The sequence below is a fragment of the Pseudoliparis swirei genome, chromosome 9, assembly GCF_029220125.1.
Source record: "Pseudoliparis swirei isolate HS2019 ecotype Mariana Trench chromosome 9, NWPU_hadal_v1, whole genome shotgun sequence".
In the NCBI taxonomy this organism is placed as follows: Eukaryota; Metazoa; Chordata; class Actinopteri; order Perciformes; family Liparidae; genus Pseudoliparis; species Pseudoliparis swirei.
Window position 1 is genome coordinate 15418939 of NC_079396.1, and position 26846 is coordinate 15445784.

The window sequence follows — 26846 nt, forward strand, 5'->3', positions numbered from 1 at the left end:
GAATTATGTGGTTCACATCTTTGCGTGTGTGCCTGCTGGTGTTGAGTGGATTTCTGTTTCTTTCTAAGTGTATACTTATGCATATGGATTAGCGTTATGTGTTTAACTCCAGATGGTAGTTTAATAGTGTGAGTCAGCCAGCTGAGAAGGGAACGCAGTCTGCACAAGTAGATAAAGCTAATGCATTTTAGTTCAGCTGGGGGCAAGAAGTTATACTGTCAAACTGGAGACTTAAACTTACTCATCTGTCTTCTCATAATCTGTTATGTCATGCCCAAACTTCAACAGGTTCATAAATACCTGTTGTCAAGCTTCCATGGGACATGCATTCATCTGGCTATGTTAAAGCAACACTATGTAACTTTTGTACCTTAAAATAACAGCTTGAAAAACATTGTGCCGCTACAATGACTTTTAATATGACGATTTGCGTCTCCGCTATTGCCATCGGGGGTCTGTGGGGAAATAACTCCGCTATGTAAGATTCTGGAGCCGCCCGGTCCATCCGGCGGATGTACTTCGACCTGCTTTCTGGCAGTGATTACGCAATGTCATAAAGTGCCACTCCACGCTCGCAGCTCCAGTATAAGGGTAGCTTTTTTATGTAGCTTTTTGGTGTTGTCAACAATATTGTATTCGATCACACGTACTCCACATTTGCATTCCCCCAAAACAAAAGTAAACTAGAACGGGCACTCGGTAGAGCGCATACCTTCGCATATCACAAGATTGGGCATTGAATTATGAACATTTTGGCATTAGTTGCATGCCAATTGGACAAAAATGTATCGTGCTATGGTAAAAAAAAGATGTTGACCTTTCCATGACCTTGACATTGACCTTTCACCCGATTGATCCCAAAATCTAATCAAATGGTCCCCAGATAATAACCAATCATCCCATCAAATTCCATGTGATTCAAGAAGATTTGACCTGTTCATGACCTTTGACCTTGACCTTTGACCCGATCGATCCCAAAATCTAATCAACTGGTCCCTGGATAATAAACAATCATCCCACCAAATTTCATGCGATTCGGTTCAATACTTTTTGAGTTCTGCGAAAGATTTTGACCTGTTCATGACCTTTGACCTTGACCTTTGACCCGATCGATCCCAAAATCAAATCAACTGGTCCCCGGATAATAAACAATCATCCCACCAAATTGCATGCGATTCGGTTCAATACTTTTTGAGTTTTGCGAATAACACGCATACAAATAAATAAATAAATAAATAAATACACGGCGATCAAAACATAACCTTCCGGCATTTTCAATGCGAAGGTAATGACTGCACGCGCACCCCCCCCCCCCAAAAAAAGATGGCAAACAGCTGACCGACCAGGCGGAAACATTTTATAACCCGTGACACGTACAAATAATAATAATAATAATATTATAACAGGGCTCTCAAGTTTTGAAGACAGGCAAGAGTGACATTTCCATCAGCACCCATCAGCACCCGAGGGGGGGGGGGGGGGTTGCGAGTGAGAGTGTGCTCACCTGTGCGCGCATCACGGCTGGGCGGCATCGAGCCGAGAAGAGTTGTTGACGGGGTGGGGGAGCTCTGCGGCGACCGCGATCGACGTATTGAGCACCCCTGCATTCAAACATTAAATAGCCGACAGTTTTTTTCAGCGTGAGAAATACGATGTGTGGCGGGAGTGCGTGAGTTAAGACCGAAATGCGTGAGTCTCACGCTCAATGCGTGACACTTGAGAGCCCTGTTATAATACAGGACAACACATGATCCCAACTCAATACAAGTGTATGCGAGGCTGCATCTATCGTAACTGGGTATTTACGACACTGAAGTAAACGTTAAATACCTAAAAACCTGAAGGGGGCGCTAAAAGGGAAAAACTACATAGTGGGGCTTTAACATGTGTAGTTATTTGTCGAATTTAACTTTTTAACAAGCACCGGAAGATGCTAAATCCATCTAGTCTGATCAAAATCATTTCCATGCTAATTTCTAAAGCTTTATAGTTAAACCCTGATGATTTTGTTTATTATCCCCACTGAACTCAAGCTTAGACTCAAGAGCAGCTGAAGATCTGCTCCACAGTTTGCTTCAGTTATATCAAAGATGCATTAACTAACTGGATAAAGTAGAAAGAAAGTCAGCACACCCAGTAAGAATTAATGGTTAATTTACAGCTCAAACTGCTGCAAACCTAAACAAACCCGATCAATGTTCGAGTTTGAACAGCCTGAATCTGGTTTAAAGAAATGTGTGTCAACGACATAGGTATAACCATTTATTAAGCAGTATTTAAATGAGAATATTTTGAGCTGACATGTACAAACATAACTTACTTTCCAACCAAAATAAGCACAGTTTTAACCTACACTTATTGGGCAGGAAGTTGTTGAATGGAGCTTACATCTGACTTCACTTTAATACCTGTTGATTTAATGTTCACAATTTCCCCCCCGCAAAACCAACTCTGTCTTTTTATACTTTTCTTTCAAACATTTATTAGAATTGCACCAGCACCCATGTTGAGATATATTAACTTGGAGGTTGTTTTGGTGCACATATGTATGTGTGTGTTCCTGGTGCACACATCTGTGTTTGTGTTGTTTGTGTATACGTGTGCTCCCAAGTGAGCAGGCTCTAAAATGGCCTTATGCTGCTTGGGCCCCTGACTGTATGTTGAGAGCCGGTTCTCCTCCCATCAATAAGAAGCAGAGGATAGAGGAGATGAATGTAGAGTGAGTGGAAGGAAAGGTGTAGAAAAATAAGATGCTTGGAAGATGATGTAGGTGTGTTGTGTAGATCTTGGGTGTTTCCGGACCTTAAAATTATGAAATGCATTATATGCCTTTGATAATTAAATTATTGTTTTAAAAGGGAGATGGATAGAACTAAAGACATCCTGAAATATTTGAAATACCAAACATTGCATCAAAACAGATACACATAGATTACATTTGATGTTCTGTGTCCATCTGTGTGTGTGTGTGTGTGTGTGTGTGTGTGTGTGTGTGTGTGTGTGTGTGTGTGTGTGTCCGTGTGTGCGTGTGTCTGTGTGTCTGTGTGAGTGGGTTTTGCCTCCGGGACATTGCAAATAAATGAGACATGCACATGAGACCTGCTTGGTTGCTAACGACAATAAACTCATCCTTAATTGCCAGAGAGATAATGCAGCCTCTGTGGCATGATCACACTATGAACGGCCCACCGATGCACACACTTGCAAACGCAAGTTCACCAGACGGTTATCAGCTAAAAGGATGTGGAGGGAAAACAGGTCATTTTAGTTATTTCAGTCAATATGTGAAATTTCACACTACGGTAATGTTGCAGTTTGCCACAACAAGCGTCTCAGAGCCCATTAGACCATCGGTGCAATCGCTGTTCACACGCGGAGGATGATAAACCAAGCTCAGTGTTATGAGCACTATCCCATCTTTGTCTCAAATAATCAATAATGACCTCTTTTTTCTCTTCTTGTCACCATGATCTTAATGTTTCCTTCCCAAACTTTATTTTCACAGCATTTTCGGGAGCACCTCAACAAGCTGTTTGCTAAAGGCATTGGCATGTTAGACATGGCTCTGACTGAGGCCTTCAATCTTCTCAGTGATGTAAGTAATATACTCATGCATGAGCGACCCTCTTGAGACACACACGTTGACACACTCTCATGCACACACATATACACACAGAAAAAAAAAGTGTCATGCATCACATTAATTAGCACGTGGTAATTAATAGCAAACAGAAACATGCAAAAACCAAGTAAACAAGGCACTTGATGACTCAGGTAACTGGCTTGACATCTCCTTATTATGTACAAGTAATTATTCAAACACATGCACACAAAAACACACACAACACACACTTGCGTTCCCATTCCAAATACTCAAATAAAAATAATAAAAATCTCACTATACGCCACAATAAATGTCTCCATTTTGTTCCTGGTAATTTTGTGACGTAATACACTCTGAAGGTGGATGTCCTCGTAGCTTGTGTGCATAGAAAAGACATGTTACTGTTATTTCATGAGTGTTTAGAAAACAATTAGCTACCATGCAGCTAAGTCATGTCAATACATTACATTCTCTAATAAAATGTTTAATAAGCATTTGAAAAAAGTAGTTTGTTGTTGTTCACGTATGTCCCTCTGCCTCTCTCTCTCTCCCTCTCCCGCTCCCTCTCCTTCTCCCTCTCCCTCCTCCCTCTCCCTCCTCCTCTCCAGTTCAACGAGACGGGGAGGGGTAGTGAGTGTAGCCAGGCCATTATGTTGGTGACTGACGGTGCAGTGGACACTTATGATGCCATATTTGCCAAGTACAACTGGCCAGAGAGGAAGGTAGTGTATTAAATGCACAAACACACACATCACATTATTGTACAATAGTGAGTTCACAAAAGAGGTAAAGTGATGAGCTCAATTTCCCAATATGTCTTGTTCACAACTTCATGAACTGGTATTCCAATGAGGATGAGGATGGAGAGCAGTAGACTAATGCCCTTCTCTGGCTATGAATGACTTGAAAGCTGTCAGAAAATATGAAATGAGGACCCATTTGACATTATTTTAAAGGGAAACCAAGGGTAATGGTATCTTTGAAATACATAAATGAACATGCATTGTGAATGACATGATAGTTTCATGTGGTTAGAGCATTGACTACAAATGATACAATTATTCTAAAATACAAAAAGAGAAAGGCAAGCAGGATCACTGTTTCTCCGACTGATACATAGAGGTTTTGTTGTTGGTACAATTCAGACTATGTTTTTGCCAACAATTTATTAGAGTTAGAGTTGTTCAGGAAGGTGTTTGACAAGCAGAAGGTACTGAGCCGACCCAGTATGAGACCTTTCAGAGGCGTTTAATTAAGAGGCCGTGTCTCTGAGGACTTCTCTTCTGACAGGACATGAAATGATAAGGGAGGAGAGAGAGAAAAGAGAAAGAGGGGAAGAAATATAAGGGTTACTTGTAGCTTTAAAAAAAAGGATAACGTACTGTACTAAGGCTAATGGTAGATGCACAAACCTTTAACACACCCTGCATACACATGCATATCAATACCTGCCTTGTCACATAAGTCTTTTGACACCAATATTAGCCAAATTTGATCTTCCTCATTATTCTATGCATAATCTCCCCCCCCCCCCCCCCCACACACACACACACACACTCCTCCCTTCAAGGCTGAACAGCGGTGAGTGGAGAGGGGACAAGGCTAGATAATTCCATTTAGAAGAAGCCCCGCTGATAATAGAAGTCTTCGGTCTCTGTCACTCTCTCCAGTGTGTCTTTCCAGTGTGTCTCTCTCTCTTTCTCTCTCTCTCACTCTCTCGCTCCCTGCTGATGGTTTTTAATGGCATCCCTCCAACCAGCCTTCCAGCTTCACTGCTGTACAGCATCACACTGAGAATATAGGCGTGCTTTGGAACACACGTTCCTGAATACATGCATGCAGGATGGCGTTACTTGTGAAGATCATAAGATCATAATTAAGGCACTGCCGTGAAAAATAATATCGACTGAAATAAAACACTGAACCACTTCAAATAATGAAAACAATTTTTTCATTTCATGTTCCTCTTGTGCATTTTTAGAGAAATAATGTCAGTGTTCAGATAACTGCCTTTTGTAGGAAAAGAATGTTTGAGAAACTTACATTTATTTTAAACTTACATTTTTGTTGTACTCAACAGAACATTTTGAGCTCATGTCTCCCAGACTTTAAATGTAACTTACGGCTTATGGGTATTACTGCTTCTAATACTTTAGTTCAAATAAGACATACAAGTATCATACACACACCAACTAACACACCCCATACTCTTACACTCTGCATACCCATCAACATGAATGTGCCCTCACATATTAACACTTATTTATCAAGAATAAAACATGTATAACTGTGTCTATTAATTGCATACTAATGAGTGTTATATCGGAACAATGCTTTACAAATGATGAATTTAGTGTTTACTCATACTTAACTTGTGCGAAAAAGTGTGAAGTTATTATAAAGTGTTACCACGAATTATTTGCTATAAAATAGATATTTTTTCCAAAGATACAATACATCTATAATCAGAAAGTGTGGAAGGGGCGATCTGAATTTCTGCAGTTCAGTCAAACAATTTGCATTGAAGATAAGGAACACAAGAAAATCTTTAAAAAAGAACACTAATTGATCCCACCACCTTTTGAAGTGCAGAGTAATACAAAAGGATACAATTAAAATGGTTCACCGTTTTCCAAATTCCTTCCACCAGCTGAGAGTGTAGCCTACTGGGCTGTGACTATACATCGGATCCCCTGACAGATTGTCTGAGTTTGGAACAATAAACCCATCATTGGATCATCATTGTAAAATGAAAACTGGTTATGGTGCTCCAAGATGGCTCACATTCATAACATTTAAAGTTGATAACTGCAATACATTGAAAAAGCTTTTCAACCATTTTGGTCCCATAGATTATAATTCTTCTCTGGTTGAGTCGGCCACACAAATTCCATGACATTAATGTTAATACGGTTCTATACCAACTGTTTTTTATTGTTTTAAAGTAATTTTCTTTCATAGACGATATACAAAAAGTGGATCTTGTCACCGTGACCATGTTGTTTTTGGAACCAGAAGTGACATTAGATTAGAGGATGGAGCTAAGACATTTTTGACAACCAAAATGTTACTATTAAGTTTTGTTCACTGAAAGGTTTTAAAGTTCGAAGATAAAAAAAACAAAAAACTAGACAACACCATGGTAGCGACCCGTCACTCAAAAGGCAACCACGAGTTCAAGCTGCCCTGCTTCATCATCTATTTGATACTAAACGGAACCATCATTTATTAAATGAGTGTCATGCTTGTATTGAAGAAGACTTGAAACTATGTTTACTGAGGTAATGTTACAGTTCAGCTCCACACCTTCCTTTTAGTAGTTATTTTCATCCTGTCTGCCTGTTTCACTAACTATCATATCTTGTTGCGCTTGTCCTCGGCCAGATTGTAATGTCACGGGGCGATTAGGGAGAACCCAATAGCACGACTCAGGAGACAGAACTGCAAATAATGATCTTTATTCAGAGTATCCTCAGGAACAGAACACTAAGAAATATATAGACACAATATGGACCGCACGAGAGCTTGGGCTGGAAAACACAAGACAATCTGTCAGAGGTCAAGCGCAAGTGAGGGGACCTAAGTAGACAGGGACTAACGAGGGAATGGGCAACAGGTGAGACGGGCATGAGGACCAGGTGAAGGGAATGAGACTGACGAGGTGGGCGTGATCAGAGGCAGGTGAGAGAACAGGTGAAGGGAGTTGGACTGATGAGCTGGGAAGCAGGATCTGGAAAGATATGATAGTTAGTGAAACAGGCAGATAGGATGCAAACAACTACTAAAAGGAAGGTGTGGAGCTGAACTGTGACAGGGAGTACACCAGGAGTCATAAAGAGGGGCATTTTCTCAAAGACATGTACAATCAGACTTATTTTTGCAACCAAAGGAGTCGCCCACGGTTGGCCATTAGAAAATATTGCAAGTTTATGGCCCTTCTGCATTGGCTTTACTTAATTGGAGGTTGCCTACTGCTAGTGATGGTGAGATGAAGCCTCATGAGGCATCGAACCACTTCAGCCAATTGGTTCGAGAAAGGGTTCATTTCTCGAAGCTTCATGTGCTCACGACACCACCTACTGGCCAAGTGTATAATCACAGGCAGCTGTATCTGAACCACATAATGTGATGCATTGAATTGTTGTGTCTGTTATGGCTGTTGAGAATGACTATGAATTACAAAAATGTATGACCAAATCTTTTCTGTACATAAATTATCACATATGTGTATAATAAAATATGTTTTAAATGTATTCTGTGTGTGTAAATGTTCCCAAAATGGTAGTATCATATGATATGGCAGGTTGTGTAATAATGTTATTATGTCACTTTAGGAAAATGGCATGGGCTTAAGCAGGCAGAGGACAGTGAACGTGTGTGTGTAACTAGGAAGAGGGGACTGAATATGCGTGTGTAACTTGGACAGTGACGTACAGGACAAGGGACATTTTATTCATTTTTATTCAGAAATAACAGTTTCTCAACAGTTCCATCTTATCACCTATCCTTCTCTCCTAACTCTCCAAACTATCTCTCTCTCTAAATTCTCCAAACTCTCAACCAACAACCCACGTTTTGAATGGAGCCTGAGGGGTTTATATTGCTGTCAAACCTACCGGCAAAATCTGAACCACTTCCCGAAGCAGTCACGTGGTACAGCCGGGCAGCGAGGCTTCGGACGTCATCATTTTTGGCTCCTCCCCTAAATGAAACAAGCCTCGATACGCGCTTCGAGGAAACGCCCCCTCCATTACTCGACACACAAGTCGAAGCGTCGGCACATCTCGTAACAACACTACCTACTGCTTTCCTTGAAAAATTGAAGAAAGTATTTTTTGATCAGAGAGTCACATTATTTGCAATTTAGGCAGTGGCAATGGGAAGCAAGATAATCCTGGCAATTGCTGAAAGATGCTTCATGCTGTCTGTCCTCATCAGCATGTGCTGACCTTGAAGGTGAAGGCAGAGAAACAAATTGAAGTTGGCAACATGTGCAGTACTTCCTTCAGCCTCAGGAGATTGATATGCGGCATTACAGCAACCTGCTCGTGCCCTGTACTTGGTGTACTGCCCAGGCACGTGCACAGACATTTTGGGGAGCAGGTGCTCAAACCAAAAAAAAGGGCACCCAATGCCAAAAAAAAATGCTGACAGAGTTGAAGCATAAGCAGCAATACACTGATGGAGCTGTCCTCGACCTGCCTTTCCTCTGGGCAGCATCAGACCGCTAGCTTGCATTTTCTTTATGAATAAAGATGAATTATTATATACCAACAACAGTACAAGAGTTCTGATTAGCTAATGGGTCGTCATGCCAGCCACGTATTGCCCTCCTCGTTGGTCTGATACGGATCCGTATTGCCCTCTGAAGTCATTTTCAAAATGAGCTATATTGATAGACATCAACAGCCAAGAGCAGTGGTCCTCAAACTAAGGCCCGTGGGCCGGATACGGCCCGCCTCCACATTTGGCCCGGCCCTCTGAACAATACCAGAGAGGCCTTATGATTTTTTTTTCAGTCTGGCCACGCAAATCCTAGACTAGCCCCTGTTAAATAGAACGGAATAAGAATTACTCTCTCTCTCTCTCTCTCTCCCTCTCTCTCTATTCTCTAAACATAACTAACGTCAGTAAACAGCTGGACGAGGCTTTGAAATCACGGATTTCGTGAGTTTTTGTTTGTTTATTTTGTTTAGGAAACGTCGGACCAGTTGTGACGTCATGTTTTCAGCAGCGCTAATGTTGTGGTTGATTTATCACAAAACAACGTCACGGGACGAACACCGTCATGATCTGTTTGTCAGACGCTGCGGGTCAGAGGAGAAGGAGGTGCACCCGTTTGGTGGCGCGAGGAGGAAGTGGAGGAGGAGGGGGGGGGAGCGCGGCGGGGGAGAGGGGGAGAAGGGGGGGCTCGCGAGCGCCGTGGAGCATGTCGGGGCGAAATTCTCAAATAAATGCCCCGTCGGATATTAAAACACATTTGGGGGGACTTGATGACAGAAAGAGTAACTTTTATTCTTAAATCCTGATGAATAAAAAAAGTGGGCTCCAGCAAAAAGGGCACTTTTCTCATCCAGGGCAAAAGGGCTGGTGCTTGAGCACCACTAGGGCTCTATCTGTGCACGTGCCTGGTACTGCCCATACTTTATCTATAACCACCTTGCTCCATGAACAACAACTCCAACACTCTCTTAAACTTAGAGAGCAGCAAAGTATGTCCTTTTACACACATACTGAATATCTCTTCCACGCTGTTCGAACTAAAACCAGTTAAAAAAAATACCACATTTTCCAATAAAATATTATTAGAGCAAACATTAGATTGAAGTTGGGCCTGTTATCAGTTATACATGTTGGGGTCACATGCTTTTTTAAATATTAGAACAAATGCTGACAAAAGATAAGGAATGTCATTCAAGACAAATGATAGATTAAAAAGATGTGATTGTGAACAAGAAATGGATTCAGCTGCTAGTTATTTATAGAAAAGTTGTTGGCTTTTAGATGAACTTACATTTTCTTTCCATATTAGGAATGCACTTCCTCCAATTCAAGATCTGCGAACTAACGCCACACTCCATAACATATCGAATATAAAGCTTCCTTTTAATACACGGCTTACCTTTAGGATTTGTTTGTATAAACTGCAGCAACAGTTGCATTGTTGCAATATCTAAAGTTGCTTATCCAAAACATAAACCAAATAATTTTAAGGATTCATCTTTGTACCTTCATGGATGTGGTTCTGGTTTCAGAAAGTGACTTCAAACTGACCTAGACATAAAACCAGCTGGGTTTTATAACCAACAAAGGCCGGTCTGCTCCAACACTGCTAAATAATACATAAGACCATTTACCTCAGAACAATTAGCTTGCTATTACTTTAACAGTATGAGTTATAACTGTGTGTTCTAGACATTAAAACACAGCTTACTGAAGTACTTACAGTCTTTAAACAGTTGCACATGTTTATGGTTCACACCGGACAAGACATAAATACATTATTATTATGTGCTGTATACATAATGTAGGAGTGTGAACCAATATGTTTCTGCATCGTGTCGGTGCATCTGTTCATGTATGGATACACACAGATGTGTATACTTCTATGTTTGTGCTTTTGAATTCTTATATTCACGTGTCTATTTATTCCTGACTATGTAGAATGTGTGCAGTCAAGTAGGTTGAAGATTGCATGCTGTGGCTTGACCCCTTTGACTTTTATCTCCACTTTACTTAACTCGGCTATAAACCTCTTTCATATTTAATAACCAGCCTTCTGTAGTTTGACCTCTGTCTTGGCTACCAGTGAAGGAAACCACATAACCTCAAACAGAAGCTGTGTCATGCGACACACATGGAGCTGTGTGGTGTTTTTCTGTCACTGGCAATGTTATTGAAATGGCTGGGGTTTGTATGAATAGAAGATGATTATGGTCTAGAATAATGAGGGTTTAAAATGACAGTTTTACAACTGTACCTATTCACATTGAAACTCATTACAGCTGACAAAAAGTCCAACAAGATCCATGCAAATAAATTAGCTGTCTGTAGTTTATATCGTTGTCAGCTAAAGCTTTTAGAGTCACTAATTAATTTATAAGGAGTTCATCTTTTTCTCTCTGCAGTGACAATGAAATAAATATTATTCATTTATTAAGAAGTATTTCTGAGAATTTACTATGAACATTACATTATTATTTTTAGACCCTTCTGAAAATAATAATTTAATGTCGATGGCCTATATATATATTTAAACACACACACACGCACACACACACACACACACACACACACACACACACACACACACACACACACACACACACACACACACACACACACAGACACACGGAAACAGACACATGCTGGAAGGTGAAGAGAAGCAGTGGAAGAGGCAAGCATGGCAGCTGTGTGCCCAGAGGCTTGCATCTGGTCCAATATGGCTACATGCACTTACACACACACATGCGCACACACACACCTACACACACACACACGCATATGCATACATACGCACACACAACTGACAACTACACCTGCTGTCTGTACCAACAAACAAAAATGGGTTTGGCAGCAGACAGTTTAGAAGACGCTCTGGATTGAGCACAAAGCTTGGATTTAGCTTTTTCATCTCAAAGTATTGACTTTTATTTTAATTGCAGATTCTTAGGGAAGCGTAGAAAAATATTAGTTTTTCTGAATTACCGAAATTATTATCTCAGTACTTCTGAGAAACGTTTCTATGGCAATCAATTTACTTTGTTTTTCTCAACTAACATGAGATCTACAAATTCTGCAAGAAGCTCTCGTTTACTTGTGAGCTTGATTTCATGGAAGACAATGCGTCCCACCTATTTAGTTTAATCCAGCACTAAGAAGCCTATACACCATGTATGGTGTATAGGCTATATAGCCTCAATGCATTTCAGTTGAATCATGCTATACCTGTGAAGCATGACATATCGTTTCAACTTATCCTAAAGAAATACTGCAATGTAAAGCAGAGAACAATGAGCTTTACGTCTAAACAACTGCAATGCGATCTCTCAAACTAGAATTAAACTGAATTAAACTAACTAGGCAGGTTTGCTTCAATGAAATGAAGCTCTCAACTAAATGAGAGTTTCTCTAAGGATTTTGAAAAACATTATCATGTTAAGGGCAAATTATTATCTTTTTCTCAAGTGAATGCATTACGCTTCTGCAGATTCTTTTTATACTTATTTTTAAATTTGTTCTGTTCATCCTTAATAGTTTAATTTCTTCAGTTGATAAAAACATATTTAAATTATTTAAATTTAAAATATAATCCAAAGGGGAAGAAGTCATCCCTGAGTCCATCTTCGATTCTGTTAAACAGGAAGAAAGGGCCTGCTAATCACTGGGAGATAAAGACTCAGCCTTCCGGCTGGCTTTGACAGTATTATCTTCTATATGGTGGTGTGGTCAAAATGCGATTAAAATGACTGACATAAACTATCTGCTTTCTCTCCGCAGGTCCGCATATTCCCGTACCTGATTGGTCGAGAGTCAGCCTTCGCAGATAATCTGAAATGGATGGCATGTGCTAACAAAGGTGGGATCTTTCAACATATGCATAGACCCCTGTGCTTTTTCTCTACTTATCATTTCTTGCAGAAGAAAATTTCTGCATGCTGCTGTCAGCTGCAAATTAATACATCAGGAGCTCAGGATTTGTTCAGGGTTTTTGGAATACTTGTCTGTGTAGTTGCATTGACATATTTGTCAGTGCTCATCAGTATAAACATGTGTATGTGACAGCAGGCAGCTGCTTCCAGTTGCAGAGACCAGATATGTCGCATTACATCTTCCTCTCAGCCTCAAGTCCAAACTATTTTGACGGTACGCCACTTTCCAGCTGCTCTGTGTGTGGTCATGGTTGTCTCGGTGCGGTGAGCACTTTCCTTCAGGTTCTAAATTCAGCTGAGAGGTGGGTGACCGAGACAGGCTGGCTTCCTTTCCTCAAGCTGCTGTAGATAACACAGACAAGCCATAGGTCACACAAGGGTTGTGCATGTGTTATTAGCTGTGTGTGTCTATTTATTTGTGTGTAGATAAGAGGACAAGGGCATCCACAGTTAAGCTTGGAAGTGATATCAGAGAACCCATCCAGTCCGTTTGAGGGTGTTAATAGCGATGATGAGACCTGTGTGTGTGTGTGTGTGTGATGCTACATACATGTATGTTTGTGTGCTGCATGATGTATCCGGCTTGTGACAGTGACATCTTCCACAGCCTCTAGGACCTCTGCTGAACAGTCTTTGCTCTGCTCCTCAGGGTCAACATCTCTATTCCAAAATGCAACAGAGAAATTGGTTTTACTTCTTCACTGTTTTACTTTTAGTGGTTTTGCAGGTGAAAGTAAGGTTTAGTGTAATGCTGTCTGCACTGTCACTGCACTTCTGGCCTTATGGCCATTATTTCAGGTCAAGGGTATTTAATTACCGCTCAGCCTTACGGCTGTACCAGCAACAAACAGGCCGTGCATGTGAGAACGCCTCAGGTTGCCCACTAACAAGAAAAGCATGTTGGTTTTGCCCAAAGCCAAATTGAGCGTGATTGACCGGTTGGTTTTACAAGGGAATACAGAAACAAAACTCAAAATTGTTGAGGGTGTATGAGGGTTATAATTCATTGTCCATCACGGTCTCAACAATACGAGATCGCCTGTCAAACTACACTCTCTTCTTCATCTTTCACTTTCCTGGTGTCGGCCCTCATAGTACAGATGATCTGTACTCTTGAGACTGGCAACCAATCAAAAATGGCATTGACAACCCTTTGTGGCAACAAGAGGCTCTCCCAATGTGTGTGGATCTGTCTTTGGGAAGTGTCATTTTCCAGCTACCGTACTTTTGACCTGTCTTCTATGTCTTGTCCTGAATTTCGCACAGTTATCAGCACGACTGTGGTCGAGTGCCAGAGCGGGCCGTCCTTCAATCAGAGGAGTGGCGTTCCTTGGGCAACACACGAAACCCCAAATTGCTTCTGAGGCTGTGCCTTGCCTGGTAGCCCCTGCCATCAGTGTATGAATGGGTGAATGCTATGAAGTGGTAAAGCGTTTTGAGAGATCGGAAAAATAGCAAAGCGCTATAAAAGTATAAGTCCATTTAACATTTACAGCCACAGAAGATAAATGATAAGCGTTGGCAAAGCCTTCCTAGTGTTACCATCAGCCATGTATGAGAGGCACTAACTAACTGGAACTATTTTACACACATTTTACATGTGTTAAACAAATAATCTGTTATGTCAAGTAAATTGTATGGATTTTCTATTTATTGCCCATAGTTTTAGAATTTGTTGTTCAATCATATGTGGATATACATGAATTAGGACATCTTGTTATGTATTTTTGCCTGCATATCACCCGGACCAAGGTCCTTTCAAAGGTTATTAATGGCGTCATCCTAACTCGACCATGCTGTGGCTGCCCTATCCTGTGTGTACGACAGGTGTACCATGTCACTGAAAGGAGAGAGCCTTCATTGTTTCTCTCCCCGGCTCATCTCAATGGCCCCGGTGGCTCAGCCTGAAGGATGCCCTCAGCCTTCCAGAGGGAGCAGTCATTCTTCACTGACCACAGTGATGAACGATGCAGTGAGACTGAGGCAGCTCGCTTTGTGTGCGATGCCAGTCTGTATGTGTGTGTTGTCATTGTACTCTCTGCTGGAATAATAGCCAAAACCAAATGTCTTTGAGGATGAAAAGGAGGAAGTTCTCGAGGTTCACTTCCAGGTCAAGTTCGGGAGCAAGTGCATTCTTGTTGTGTTCGCTGTAATCATTTGGCTTTAATTCTTCCAGTGTTGGTGTACCGTGATCGTGTTGCAGATTTAAATTTGTATTATCAATGATAGATTCTACTTTTAGTTATTTGGTAGGATACAGTATATGGCAGCCTTCATGGATCTGTGTGTTGTATCTAGATTCTAGCTCTTTTACTCCCTCTGGGGTAAAGGTCGTTGCCAGGAACGATGACTTCAAAATCTATTTCCTATGATTTTCTCCATGCCTGCCTCACGGTGTTGGAGGCAGTTTGTTGTTTTTTTGGATGGGTGGACATGTGGTGGTCTCTTTTTTTCCCTTATTCTCAGTGTCACGTCTTGTCCTCTCTCTCCCTCTGCCTTACTGTTGTCCTGATTCCCTCTCTTTCTGCTCCCAACTCTGCCCCCCTGCTGACATAACAGTATAAAATAACAGTATATTACCTGCGCATTGACATTAGTGTCATAATGGGGACATTACCACAATGGAAATGGCATCGCATTTGGTTTAACGGAAACAGCTTTTCGTTGACATTTACATATAACTTACTCATTCACAAACCCATGCTGGTTTGCTCTCACTCGCAAGGTATTTTTTTGCTATAACTTATATATCTAGGTGTCTCTTTGCTTCATCAAGCAAATATCTGCTGCTTACCATACGGAATTCCAGATGCAGTTTCTGTGGTTTGATACAGAGGTAAATAAAATGGGAGTGATGGCTTGGATTATATAGCCACGCTGATAGTGGATGGGACACTTTCTGCAATGTGAAACAGCTTTGAGACAGAGAATGTACATCCAATCTCTGCTTCATGGCAGCATAGTGTGTTAGTCCATGGTTCACAATCATCGAAGTTAAATGATGTATCGTCATTTCCCTCCTCTTTCTCCTCTCTCTGCCCAACAGGCTACTTCACTCAGATTTCCACATTGGCAGATATGCAGGAGAATGTGATGGAGTATCTCCACGTGCTGAGTCGTCCCAAGGTGATCGACCGGGAGCACGACACGGTGTGGACTGAGGCCTACATCGACAGCACTGTGAGTTGATACCATGACTTCCATGGTCCTGGATTCCAGTTCCCACAGTCTTTACATATCACACAACCACACACTGACTTGTGGACCCAGAATATTCTTTGGTCGATTCAAAGATTTCTGTTTATTCTTCTCAGAAAACGTAATAATGCACCAAAAAGTACATTTGCATCTTCAGGATGGACTTATTTAATCCAAAGAAGAATATTAGTGATAAAATGCAAGCGGAGACCTGACACTGTGTTTTCCCTTCGTGCGTCTCAGACTGAATGTTTGAAAGTGTGTGTGAGCAACAGATGGAACCATTAAGTCAATGTGCCTGCTGTGTGTGTTTGGGAGTTGTGTAGCACGAGTAGAACACACTGTGGCACATTGGTGAGTTTGTCTATAATATCTCAACCTCATAACGTGGTCAGATACACTTCATTTTCCCTCTGATATTGCTGCAAGCTCATACAATCACATGCATTGCTAAATTCCCTGTATATGCTTTATAGTTCTGTGGCACAGACAGTATCATCCCGAAAACACCCCAAAGGATAATGTCATTATCAAATAAATAGGATCCTCTTCTCAACCTCAATATGCACACAATATACTGGAGTTTTCATGCATGCACAATGCTTCTCTTTTGTTGGTTCTTGTGCTTGGCCATAAAGAATAAATAGAAGCCATTTGTCTTTTACTATTTTTTCGAATGGATTATGAGAAAGAGCTTCAAAAATGGAAGGAGACAAAGGCAAGTGCCCTCTCGCAGAAAACCGCTATCAACAAACACTGCATGAAAATGGATTCTTTCTCTCTGCGATCCTCTTCATATTCCTTTTACTTTTTTCTGTTTCTCTCAGCTTATTCCCTTCTCTTTGCCCTCGTTATCCCCATCCATTTATCACAGTCCAAGTACATTCATCCAACACTGACTCAACACAAACAGCTTAAGTGTTGTTTCCTCTGCTGTGACCCTCCCAGCCACATAGCTCTCCTCTCTTGACACAGTCACTGTTTTTAAAGTTGCAGTCAAAGTCAATTTCAGTGGATTTTACACGCCCACAGATGCTGGCACTCCATTCAGTGGAAAATGCACTGAAAAGGCTTTCCAACACTTATCCACAAACGTATTGACCCTTTCTCTCCTCCCCTCCTCCTTAATCTGTTCTCCTTAGCTCCCCCAAGCACAAAAGGTAAAACAAAAAACATCTGATTTGAGGTCATCGCTGTATTTGTGCTGTGTTGAGGCCTGGTGTGTGTTCATGTGCATTTCATGTGCATGTGCGTTTTGGTCTCTGGTCTCTGCGAGATGACGGTATCATTTGGGTGAACTAACTACCATACTGACCCATGGCATTTTCTTGTGTGTCAGTGTCTTACGTCGCTCCTCAACTTCCTGACTCAAACATGCGTTGTGGTTGTCAAAGGTTCAGTTGATCGCTCTACTCTGCACGTCTGATCAAGCACACGTCTGTGCACACGCTCACAATCATTCATCATTAGTGATGCTGTGTTGGCTGTGCTTTTCCAGTATCTCCGGGGCTGGCGGTGTGACCATTTGTGTAAATGTGAGGCTATGTTTTTGTTCTTTTGTGACTTTGGTGTGAAAAACAAGATTGCCTGCGTTATTTGTCTTGGTAGGATTCCCCAGGAAAATCTTTTTGTCATCTTTTGGGTGAAAATCCAATAGCCTATAATGACTGGTGGGATGATATGTTCTGGTGCCGATTTGTCATTTTCAGTGTTTTATTTCTCAGTATTTTGTGAATCATATGTGATAAGCAGCTCTATAATCATAACAATGATGATAATGGTGGAACAGAAGAGTGCTCTGCCGCCCCCCCCCCCCCCCCATCAGCATGAGCTGAGCACAGAGCAGTCCCATTAGACAGCTGGCAGGCCATGTGTCTGACATAGCACTGTTAGTGGAATAGATCCAAGCTTATTGACATCGAAGCTGCTCAGCAGAAAACAGAAATAGATATCACATTGTCAGAGATGATAATTGGGATTATCGAGGAATCTGCACTGCTTCTTTGCATATATCCATCCAAGCACAGCGCTGACCTCGGTTCTCGGAGCGCACAATCGGAACAGTCCTCACACACACCTTGCATGGTGATTGTGTCTGATCAGAAGTTGCCAAAACTCCGGACTCAGTGTTTGGAAAGTGATGAGAATCTGGTATTTATATTCCATAGCTAATGTGAATCATCTTTCCAGTTGTACCATTCTTTTCCTCTCTGCTCCATCTCTCTCAGTGTGACCCAATCGTCTGTCTATAGCCTCTCCCCTTTCTTCCTCTGCCTCCCTTTCCAGCTCTTCTCCCCCCACCTGTGCTCTCCCCTATTCTCCTGTTCTCCTCCCTTTCCCTCGTCTCGCCAGCTTCATCCATCATTCTCTGCCTCATTTGCCTTTGTTTCCCACTCTGTCGGATGAACTGACACAGGAGCACAGGGATGATGGGAGGGAGATGGGGGTGAGAGGATCACGCAGTGGAGGGGATATTACAGGGCGAGTGTAGGAAGGGAGAGAGAGAGAATGTAAGATATTTGAAGACAAAGTTGGAAAGATAACTTAGAGGATGTAAAGAAGGATGCAGAGGGGTTTTGCACTGAAGTTCAACAAGATTAATACTTTTTGATTTGGATTGATACTAAAGGATGAAGCCAGACACACGAGAATGCTGTAAGCAGTTGATTATCATTGCATGATGAATTGAAGTAGTAAGCTCTTCATAAGTTCTGTGGGTGTCTCCAACTCAGAATTTGCGTGGTCAAATCTGATTGGTCAGATCTTGCCTAAAGTTGACTGAAATCCCTTGCTGTTAAAGATATACTGTATGTATCTATAGAAAATAGTAAAAACAACATTATTGGTTCAAATACATTTTACTATTGCAGAGCTGTTTGCTGTATGAAGGGTGTGTGCGCGTGGATGTGTGTGCGTCGGTGTGTAGTTTAGCGGCGCTGTCCATGCGGCCGATGGTTCCTTATCCTGTTTGCATTTTTGTTGTTATACATGAAACTTTCGTTCCTAATTTAATTTTCGCCATTGTATCAATACCCAGGGAAATAACAGAAGCGAAGGAACAGTCAAACAAGAAAGAAACCAGCAAAAGGCTGTTTCTCCAAGCCTTCCCCAGCTGATTGGAGAGAACATTTATCTTATTCAAAATATATCAAGTGCTCTGGTCAATACATACATATATAACATAAATATATAACATATATAATAAATAGTAATGTTTTTATTCATGAATGAGTCTTTTTTTATTACCCCATTTTCAAATAAGGCTCCTTTTATCGAACAGGGGAATATTCGGGGTCACCCCTGAACATGTTGTGATGGATAAACATAAACTTCACCATTTCAAAGCAAAAGTGTTGATTGTGACTGAAGCAACTGAGAGCTTAGATGTACCATATCTGTGCCATCTCTGCTCCCCTTTGGCTCGATGTCCGTTTACTCAAAGGGACCTACGGGGAGTTTTGGCTCACACCAACATTATTAAAGCTGGTCTCCAAGGAAACATGGGTCACCTCGTCCACCAGAATACAACTTGTCAAAGCAACATGGATTACAAGGTGTCCTATGAGACAGCAAACATAGGGCAGGGCGGGTATATCTGAGGGTGCGGGCATGTGTGGGTATTTGTGGCAGCGGGGAGCGAGTGCATAAGTCTCTTTTCCTCTCCCGGGTTTGTATAATGAAGCATAGGTCTCGCATATGGTAAGTGAGGATGCTCTGTGGATGTGCAGTTGGCTTTGAATCATACAGATGCGGTTGCTTTTGTTATCTGCTTAATTATAGTGTGTCATTTTCCAGAGCAGCTGGGCAAGCCTGATTCACACCGAATGCAGAAATACTGAAAATAACAGCATGTTAGGTTAATGTTAAGGTGCACAAAGTACACATTTGATAGGACTGCTTCTCAACAGCTCATGGGGAAACACAACACATGTCGGTTCATACGTTTGCCCACCGATGATATTTGACCCAAAAGATCTAAACTTGGAGATAGAAGGCTCTGCTTGGTTTTGCTGTCCTATTATCGATCCTGTTCACCAGCAGCAAGGCGGTCCATTGCTGCAGAAGCTGTTGTTAGGAGTGTTTTGTTCTTTCTTTGAAGTTAAATTCTGCGTCCTGGATTGCTATTACGAGCTGTCTGAGCACACGTCACAAATCCACCTTTTGCCTCTGTCTGAGGGAGACAGCATGCATGCGAGCATTTCCTGTCATTACCTATTATTACTGGAGGTAAAAGAGGGGTGAGCACCGGAGAAAAGAGTTTTCAGGAAGTGTGTTATGTTCATTTAAGGGGACTGGGTCGAATAGGATATCTCGTTCAGCGAAAGTATGGGATCTCATATTAAACTCTGTCTAATAGACACATTTTCTATCTATTGCTGCAGCAGAAAAGGGTCATATGCAACATGATTAATATTGTAGGTTGTCATCTCAAACTTAACACAACTGTGCATTGTGTTCTGAGATTCATATTGAACTTAATGGACCAATTACTTGTGGTGACTTAAACATAAACTTTTTGCCGAATGGGAAGCCTTCCTCCAGTATCTTTATAATAGTGTCAAGCTTTAATCTCTGATAGATATCGATATAGAAAGCCGCTGGAAAGATAAATATCATAATTATTCCAGCAGTCTTTAAGGGAGGGAAGATATCCTAGATCCAAACTAGAATCACTGCCTTTGGATAAGCTTATTCTGCAAAAGATCAAAGGCATGCTGGTGATTGAACACATTTTAAGGCATATAATTAACATGAATAAAACATGTCATGGAAGTTTTGTAGGTCCCTCAAGAAGATAATATGACTAGGTATGCTGCAGAGTTCCTATCAGGTTCACTTCTGAAGGAGCGAGAGTAAAGCAGCCTGAGTGTGACTGAGTGTGACAAGATTCATACAATGTGCTTGATACCATGCAATGTGTTGTGTAAGTTACCTTAAAGATACTGTTTCATCATTAGTTTCCTTCTTCTACCTCCCCCCCCCCCTCTCTCTTTATCTTTCTTACCCTCTCAACTGCTATCTTTCACTTTTCTTCTCTCATGACTCAGTTAGATGACGGTCAAGGTACGGTTCTGATGACCACTGTGGCCATGCCAGTGTTCAGTACCAAGAATGAGACTGTAAGTGCACATCAAATGCTATGCAAGCAATAGCACATCCGCTGTCAATTATGTTTACCCAATTAGTTTTCTCCAACAAACAGTTTAGCTTAATTGAAAACTTTGCATAACTCACTGGGAATTAGGCGTGAAATAATGGTTAACTGTTTGTCTTTGATGGAAACTAATTTAAGTTTGATTAGTCTGTAAATTACAATACAGCAGAGCATCACTAATTACATATAAACTATTGATAGATATCATGAACAGTGGCTCTGTAAGATACTGTGTTGTTTAATAACCTTTCAAATGCAATTACATAATATTCATAATATGTGTGCTTCCAGAGAAACCGTGGCATTCTGCTCGGGGTTGTTGGGACAGACGTACCTGTCTCTGAGCTGCTCAAAACCATCCCCAAATATAAGGTACGGCTCCCAACATCACTTAATTACATTCCGACACATTATTAAAGACCTCAATGGCTAAATGAGATGCACCTCTATGGCATCAAACCTTTTATACTTATATTACACCATATATCTTTTTTTTTTTTTTTAACCAAATGATTGGGCCTTGTGATTGTGGCATTCATCTGGAAGCTAAATCTGCACAAAAATAATAATAATGCGAGTTACTTTCAAGGATTTGTATATCTGCACATATGCCAGTGCAGTAATAAAATGCCAAATCCATTAGTAGATAAAGGTTTTGAATGAGTTTTGACACTGATTATTCACAGCTCCTTCTGTAAGTCCAATAATGCCAGGAGCAGTGTACACGATGCATTATGACGGTGTCTCCCGCCACATCCCCTGTGCAGAGTTCTTGTACGTGTGGATCTGCAGCTTGGTTAGGTGTAAGATTTTGACATTTGAAAGCGTGTTATTTGTACAGACTTAGATTAATCAAACCACACTTGTTGCAGTATGCAGTTCTGTGAGTTTTAACACAAAGACAAATATACTATTAAAAAATTACAATAGAGATTGATTAGCACCGATTTACAATTTCGTACGGATTGTCATGCATCCATTCGGTGTGTGTGTGTCTGTGGTGTATCCTTCCCAGCTGGGTATTCACGGCTACGCCTTTGCAATCACCAACAACGGCTACATCCTCACCCATCCAGATCTACGGCCAATTGTGAGTATTACCTCCAGTTCCATTCAGGTGCCCGTAACAAGTTAACTGAGTACAAACCTCATTATCATAACATTCCCGAATAGGGTGCACAGATTGAAGTTAAAATGTATACATTTATTTTGCACTAGGAATACTAACTCTTGAGTTCATGGCAAGTCATTTAATGATTTTGTTGTCATATTGCGATGCCGATTGACATCGAAAATGAGTGTGTAGCTTCACCATGTGCCGTGCAGCTTGTGTGTATTGGCTGCGTGGTGGTATGTAGATGAGGAGAGTGTGTTTCAGGCCTCCGCTGCTCTGTGAATAGACAGAGATACCGCTTGTGAATGGCTGTGATTAACTCTATTGTACACACTCACTCCTCTCACAAGAGGATGAGGGGAGAGAGTGCAGAGAGGGAGGGGAGGAAGGGTGACAAGCGCAGGGAACCTGCTTAACGTGACAATAGGTGCAAGGTGATGTGGAGGGAAGTGAGAAGAAGAGAAGAGGAGAGAACAGACAGCCAGATGGTTTAATCGCAGTCTAATTAAAGATGATAATAAACAACGTTTAACAACTAATGAGGGCTGGGAGTCTGTCCTCACTGACAGATGAATGAAGAGGGGGACTCACACATACGTGATTAAAGGAATATATTGACATGGTAGGGAATACACTTAGTGTAGTTGTTTGCCAAGAGTTATGAGAAGATCACATTTGTCTGTTAAGTATGAAGCAACCACAAAAAGTCAATTCATATTGCATAGCTACAGTATTGAAACTAAATGAACTCCCTTTAAAACAACAACTTGTTGTTTTTGTGCTTTCAATGTGCTGATAGGTTGACTCTTTCCTCCTGCTTCCAATATCTGTGCTTAGCTAATCTAACTGCACCCTGTCCTGAAAGAAAATACATTATGTATGTCCATTATTGTCATTTGTTTGCTGCTTTTGGCTTGTAGTTATTCTGGACTTTGAACAAAAGAAATAACTTGAGAATGTTACATTGGGCTCTTGGAAATTGTGATTTCAATGACAAATATAATAAGTCATAAAAATAGAGGAATGATGATAAAACAAAATGAACATGAGTTGCATCCCTAGTATGGTGCAGTATTCGGCAGTATCTGTCTCTGCATGCATGCGTGTTCACATGGGCCTGTGTGTTCAGTATGGAGATGGCAAGAAGCGAAGGAAGCCCAAATACAGCAGTGTGGATCTGTCTGAGGTGGAATGGGAGGATAAGGATGACACGGTAAGACACTTGTAAAGCTGCATTAAGCATCAGAACAGTACCTCTCAATGCAAATATGATGTTTAAGATGTGTTATGTACTTTGTGCCGCTAGCTGAGAAATGCCATGGTCAACAGGAAGACAGGGACTTTCTCAATGGAGGTGAAGAAGAGTGTTGACAAAGGGGTGAGGAATCCATGAATCTACAAACACACACAAATAGGCGCCTCCCTGATGGTCTCAAAGGGAAGATACTCAGCAGGGAGAATCCACTGTGCCAGGGGGTTGTCACACTTGGCACAGTTTTGTACAAGATTGACTAAGGGATTTTGTTTCCAATTTTGTTTGCTCTGCAGCACGGGTGTGTGTCTGTCTGTGAGTGTGAGCCCGTTATCTCCACCAAGCACATGCTGCTAAGTACGGGAGAGACAGCAGCCCAATGATTCTCTTTTACCACTTTCCTATCAGGGGGGGGGGGGGGGGGGCATTCAGGTGTGTGTGTGCGTGTGTTTGTGTGTGCATGCATGCACTTTGCATTTTCAAAGCTTCGTAAAGAGCATTATACATTTGCCTGATTATTAAGCATTCAATATGTCAATTGAACACCCGCACAGACTCAAATGTACATAGATGCATATTAACAATCCTTATCTTAAACGCATATCCCTCTACGACGTAGCAGGTCATGTGACAACCACAACAGGGAATTTCCTGCACCACTAGATGGAGCCAGAGTGCAGGAAATCAAATCAGATAACTGCCATCACACTGCCTACTGTTTACTGCAGCATACAATAACATGTATGCATCTCTTTTATTTCAGAAACGTGTTCTAGTGTTGCATAATGATTACTATTACACAAACATCAAGGGAACTCCTTTCAGGTAACTGGAGAGAACAGTGAACAACAAAAGAATACTTAGTCAGTGTTTCTTTGTACGAAATAGAACTGGTGAGTTGTCAATTGAGAAACATTTTTTGTCATTTGTTTTTAGTCTAGGGGTAGCTCTTTCCAGAGGCCATGGGAAGTATTTTTTTAGAGGGAATGTCACAGTGGAGGAAGGTAGGTAATCCTCCCTTTTCACTTCTGCTTACCTCACTTTAACATTTTTCAAGTATCATTTTTGTCTATTATGCTCCCCCTCTCTCTCTCTCTCTTTCATACTCTTTGTATCTGTATTTCACACTCAGCTAACACTTCTTTTCTGAGCTCCAGTGGTGGAAGTTTCCAGATACTTTAATGAAGAAAAACATGTATCAATACCACATTACAATATACAATCCTGCTTTCAGAATGTTACTGTGGTAAAAACAAATATTATCAACATACTGTACTTATTAGAGCCATTTATAAAGTGGAAAATAGGAATATTTCTTTTATATGATTTACATTTAATTTTTTTAATGTTAGGTAATTTAATTAAAGCCATAAAGCTTTATGAGGATCAATTTATTTACCATACTTAATTATAGTGCTTAATTTTCACTTTTTTTTGTTACAGATTCAAATCAATAAGAAACCTGTACTGAAGTTGAAGCACTCAAAGCAAGCATTAATTATGCACTTAATATAAGCTTAAGTGGGCCTTTTCACAAACTGGATGGAGCCACTAACATTACAAAAGTATTGCAAGTGAAAGTACTACAAACCTTTTCAGATCTTTATATTATTATATTATAGTATTGGTATTACTAATGGATTAACATGTAATAAGTACGCCACTGTTTTAACTAGTTGAGGTATAAATAGCTTTAACTATTTTATGTACTGTTGGGTAGTTTAATTAGCTGAAATACTTAATTTTTTCATTCATATTCATATGGTTTTAATCTTCAGAGTAATTGTAATTTAGAAATACTGTAAAAACATAAAGGAAAAACGTACGATAGATATAAATGTGTTATGTTAGTAAGAAAGTAGCATAATCTCTCACCCTCACACAAATACACACACACACACACACACACGCACACACACACACATGCAATGTTAATGTTGTGATAATGAACTTGAAAGCCCCAATTAGAGAGGAAGTTAAATATTTATCTAGTGGCTCCTCAGGTGTGTCTTCACAGTGCATATGTGCGCCCGGGCCTACGTGTGCCTCAGTGTGTGTGTATTTTCATCTCCAGCTTCATGTCTGTTAATATTCATGCCGAGTGTGTGTGTGTGTCTATGTAGGAGTGTTTCTCTAAACATGTCCATCATGCAGAACGCTCTGAGCATGACTTGGCTCTTCCTGATCCAATCAGACCTATCACATCCATTCAAAAAACACATTTATCAACTCTGGTGTGTGTGTGTGTTTAAGAGTGTATGTGTGTGCATTTAAGGTGTATATGCCTACCCCTATTATTATGAGTTTGTATTGAGTTCTTTTGCTTCTTAAGTTATATATAAGATATGAGATATATAGTTCTTATTTTGTCCCAGGACTTCATGACTTGGAGCATCCCGATGTCGCGCTGGCAGATGAATGGTGAGAGTTTGTCGGTGATGCTGTATGTTTCTGTTCTGACGATATAATCCAAATACCTTATTTATGGCACACTCTGATAGGACTATATCCTAAAAACATGATGTACTTGTAAAATCAAAAAGATCTACAATCTAACTGCAATATAATAGTTATATAAAAGCTATGTAATCTGCAGGACTTTGAGTTGATAGTTTGTGTCACGTGATACTTTGTGGTCACCAGGATTGGGAACCAACATCTAAATAAATGACTGTGAATGCTTTTCAAACTAATAAATGTAAAAGGGAAAAAAACCTTCTTTGTTTATACTTCACGTTGTATTCATCATAGATGCCTTGCAATACAAGAGTAACTGAAATAAAATGGACTGTATGTCCCATCTTCATCCAAAAGATCAGATTTAAAATAGCTGTTGCCAATTATGTCTGTGTGGGATGCAATTAATGTCCATTGTTGTCTATATTGCAGGACGTACTGCAACACCGACGAGCACCCAGAGCACCGCTACTTGTCCCAGATGGAGGCAATCAAACTCTACCTCAGTGGTCACGAACCCCACCTGCAATGTTAGTAAAACTCTTCTATACATCCTCCATTCCTCGTTCTGCTCAAATAATTAAATATGTGTCACGTATTGTGGCTGGTTGGTGGAGACATATGTATATATTTGTTTTGTTAGGCGATAAGGAGCTGATTCAGGAGGTTCTCTTTGACACGGTGGTGACTGCCCCTTTGGAGGCCTACTGGACGAGCCTCGTGCTCAATAAGTCTGAGTGTGTGATCCACTCTACTCTTTCTTTTCCATGTTCTTATCAGAATGCTACACACATTTGCAGAAATTAAATGTTAATAAAAATGGTAATAATATTTGCATGAAATTACCTTTACAGAAAAACTAAAATCTCCAGCTCTTTAAAAATGGCTCTTTTCTGTTTTATTGATGCTGATTG

At 40.8% G+C, this 26846-nt stretch overlaps 1 protein-coding gene across 1 annotated transcript in view; it reads left to right on the forward strand.

The window, feature by feature from the left end:
• The window catches only part of cacna2d3a (calcium channel, voltage-dependent, alpha 2/delta subunit 3a), a 121951-nt gene that overhangs the window by 56856 nt on the left and 38249 nt on the right, over positions 1-26846 (forward strand). The window contains exons 9-22 of the mRNA XM_056422484.1: positions 3506-3595; positions 4213-4326; positions 12605-12683; positions 15803-15936; positions 21003-21074; positions 21401-21481; positions 22125-22199; positions 23353-23436; positions 23530-23601; positions 24239-24300; positions 24412-24479; positions 25851-25896; positions 26365-26462; positions 26576-26669. Of these exons, the coding sequence (XP_056278459.1) occupies positions 3506-3595; positions 4213-4326; positions 12605-12683; positions 15803-15936; positions 21003-21074; positions 21401-21481; positions 22125-22199; positions 23353-23436; positions 23530-23601; positions 24239-24300; positions 24412-24479; positions 25851-25896; positions 26365-26462; positions 26576-26669 (1169 nt within the window). The remainder of the gene's footprint in view (positions 1-3505; positions 3596-4212; positions 4327-12604; positions 12684-15802; positions 15937-21002; positions 21075-21400; positions 21482-22124; positions 22200-23352; positions 23437-23529; positions 23602-24238; positions 24301-24411; positions 24480-25850; positions 25897-26364; positions 26463-26575; positions 26670-26846) is intronic.